At 39.7% G+C, this 3,047-nt stretch overlaps 1 protein-coding gene across 1 annotated transcript; it reads right to left on the reverse strand.

Annotated features, from left to right (window-relative positions):
* Nucleotides 1–511: 511 nt before the first annotated feature.
* LOC149273450 (insulin-2-like) lies at nt 512–2,039 on the reverse strand. The gene is made up of 2 exons (XM_089506282.1): nt 1,877–2,039; nt 512–621 (listed from the first exon to the last, which is right to left on the reverse strand). Exons 1-2 carry the CDS (start codon nt 2,037–2,039, stop codon nt 512–514), a joined length of 273 nt encoding a protein of 90 aa, XP_089362408.1.
* Nucleotides 2,040–3,047: the final 1,008 nt, after the last annotated feature.

The following is a 3,047-nucleotide window of genomic DNA, read 5'->3' on the forward strand; positions in this document are numbered from 1 at the left end:
CTTCTGTATGGAGGGATGCTCATGGGACGCTGGAGCATACGGCCAATGCTGGCCATGCCCGGCTGCATGCGCTACGTCAGCATGAAAGTGTAGCATGAGGCTTATGTTGTTGGGCGGCTGCTGGCCTTAAAGTGCCAGTCCACATATACCTAGCAGAGACCAGCAACGTTGTGGCTTTAACCCGCCGTTTATTGAGGTCAAGACAATAAGAATGTATCAAGTTTTCCTGAGTTGACCATCTTAACCACAGGTGTTTGCTCCCTGCTTACAATCTGATGACCTCAATCACCCCGGCAGATACTCTGCGTGTTTTCGACCTTGGAGATCTCTAATGGCATCTTGGCTTCCAAACAAAAACATGAGAGGACAGTGTAAGCACAGGTGGGAAAACAATGAGGTCCTTCACGTCTTCGTCGGGTTGTGTTTGTTTGCCGTGGCAATCGATCTCCAGCTCTCAGGACGCGTTCGCTCGAGAAGACCCTTCCGACCGCGCTTCCCTCGGGTACAGGACTTAGTTACAATACTGCTGGAGTTGGTGATAAGAACAGGCTTGGTGACAACACTTCTCCACTATTCCGACTTTATTCTTTGCACCGTTATGTTTGCCCACCGCGTCTGGACCTTTGGAATAGGAAACAGGAAAAAAAAAAGATTTAATTAAGGAAATTATAAAAATTAATGTTTTTGGTAGGAAAACAATTTATCGAATAGGTAAAGGTTACATATAGTTTACTTTACTTATTCTTTCTTGGTTTTAAACACATGAATAGAATGCTTAAAGTTTTAAGAAGCTGCAATGGCAACAAAGCATTTTACCCAATGTAGTCCATCGCTACATGACTACAGGCTAGAAGTAAGCAAACCCTGTGTGTCTCGTTTCATGTCACTGAGACTATTGTAAGCTTGCGAGCCGGGTCCTCTTCACCTAACGTATCGGATCGTCTTTGTCTGTCGGGTTCTAGTTTTGTCAGACCCTTTGAATGTAAGGACTGTAAGAAGGGCTGCGGGAATTGTTGGTGCTATATAAATAAAATATATAAATGATAATGTATAAATGGTTAAAGTGAGGCAATAAAAAAAAAAATCCTGAGTCCAAGTGCCCCCTCTTGTGGCAAATAGTGGGTATTACCAGAGTTCCCCATAAAGTCACACTAGCTGTGCAAACCAGGTTTAAGGGTCTTTATCACTCTTCTTTTGGAAACCTAGACCAACAAAGACCCCATTTTTTCCAAAACAATCTCTCCCTGGGACCTTTTCCCAATATACAGGCAGGAAGACTAAATATCGGAGAGAAGGAGCTATTATAGCCCTTCAGTCCAGGATCCCTAGACTCATTCTTTTACATGTCTTATCTTTGAGAACCCGGAACACACAAGAAATCCAGAACATCAGCAGCCTGTGACGATCTAGAAAGGTGTAGCCATTATTGTGGAGCAACAATGTCCTTCTCCATCTTTAAGTGTCTGGGATCTCTGGTTCTCGGTTTTCCACGGAGTATCGGTAGGACCCGGCCGCCCTGTTACCAGCATCTGCGGCTCCCATGATGTTGTTATGATGTGTCCCTTTTAGCAGATGACATTTATGGACCATAAGCATTCTTCTCAGGGTGTGAGAGCTCCCCTTCTCCCAGGATCGTGTCTCTGAACGGGAAGGGCTACCCCATCTAGATTTGAAGGGATGAGAAGTGGGTGGGGAGTAGGCAGGGAGGGGGCGGAACCTTGGCAGGGAGTGGGCGTGATCAACACTGCTCATGTGCCCCAAGATTTAAGAAGCTGACCCAGAGCCCCAGAGAAACAGCGTTTCATACAGAGACCCGGGGTAAAACCCAGCAAGTACCCGGGTATTTGGGTCCATGGCTACTACTAGCCTTATTTACCTTTTATTGGTTTGTTGTAGAAGCCTCTGCCTTCACAAACTAAAATAAGAGCCTCCACCAGGTGCAGTCCGCAGAGTTGTTGAACAGCGCCCCCTTGTGTCTCCGTCAAGTAGGATAACAAGGCCAGAAGCGATACGACCCTCACCCACGCTCCCGGTGCCATAGTGCCGGATCAGACCCTGCGTATGGACTGTATCTGCAGATTGGGTGTAAATACTCAAAACGGTTAAATACTGTTTTTAAAGCAAAAATAGTACGTTTTAATTTTACAATACAATACCCCAAAATCTAACCCCCACAAAAAAAATAATAACCCCAGATATTACTAAAATCACACACAACTTTATATTGGCGAGGGAAAGAGAATAATGAAAAAAGGGTAAAAGAGGGGGTATATAAATTCAATGTTTGTGTTAATACGTTTGCAGTGCACAGATACTATTTTAAAGGTGCTGTTCCACTAAGACAAAACATGAATCACACTCCGGAGTGTTGAGGGATTGACTCTGTAGAAGATATGTGAGAAAGTTTTTAAGAGGTCATTTGTATTTAAGAATTAAAGATTTAAGATTTTTTTCTGGGAAGGATCTGGCCATCAAGAGTATTTTTAATGATAATGTTGCATTTAGTTACAAAACTGTTAAAGTAGGGGAAACCGCATACTGTATCCATAACAAATGTATCATTAAGCTAGAAAATATATAGTACTTTGTATCTAAAATTTGCTGAAAATAGGAAAAACAGGCAGACTTTTCTGCTGGTAAAATCTATTTTCTATATAAATTTCTATGAAATAAATCTTTATTGCATCAGCTTAAGCCCTTCATTAGAAGGGAAGAATTAAACGTCATCGATATATCTGCTTTGGTTTTTGGATAGAGAATTCATTTAAATCCCCCTCTAAACTTACGTAAAAATTATTTTAAGATATTTTTGTTATGTTGTAAACCCCCTCTGAAAAATACTAAAATACTAAATAATATATGAAAAATAAAAAATATATTAAAAATACTAAAATACTAAATAATATATTAAAAATAATAATACAATTATTTTAAAAATACTAAATAATATATTAAAAATAATAATAAAATTCCTTAAAAAAATTACTAAATAATATATTAAAAATACAAAAAAATATATATTTAAAAAATATTTAAAAAAATGTAAA

This window comes from Sceloporus occidentalis, unplaced genomic scaffold (genome assembly GCF_023333645.1).
Source record: "Sceloporus occidentalis isolate IW3139 unplaced genomic scaffold, rSceOcc1.0.p SCAF_375, whole genome shotgun sequence".
Classification (NCBI taxonomy): Eukaryota; Metazoa; Chordata; class Lepidosauria; order Squamata; family Phrynosomatidae; genus Sceloporus; species Sceloporus occidentalis.

Coding starts and splice junctions, on each gene's coding strand:
- LOC149273450 (XM_089506282.1), bottom strand. CDS start 2,039: ATGGCACCGGGAGCGTGGGTGAGGGTCGTATCGCTTCTGGCCTTGTTA. Junction 622..1,876: donor CTACAACAAACCAATAAAAG/GTAAATAAGGCT, acceptor CCTATTCCAAAG/GTCCAGACGCGGTGGGCAAA.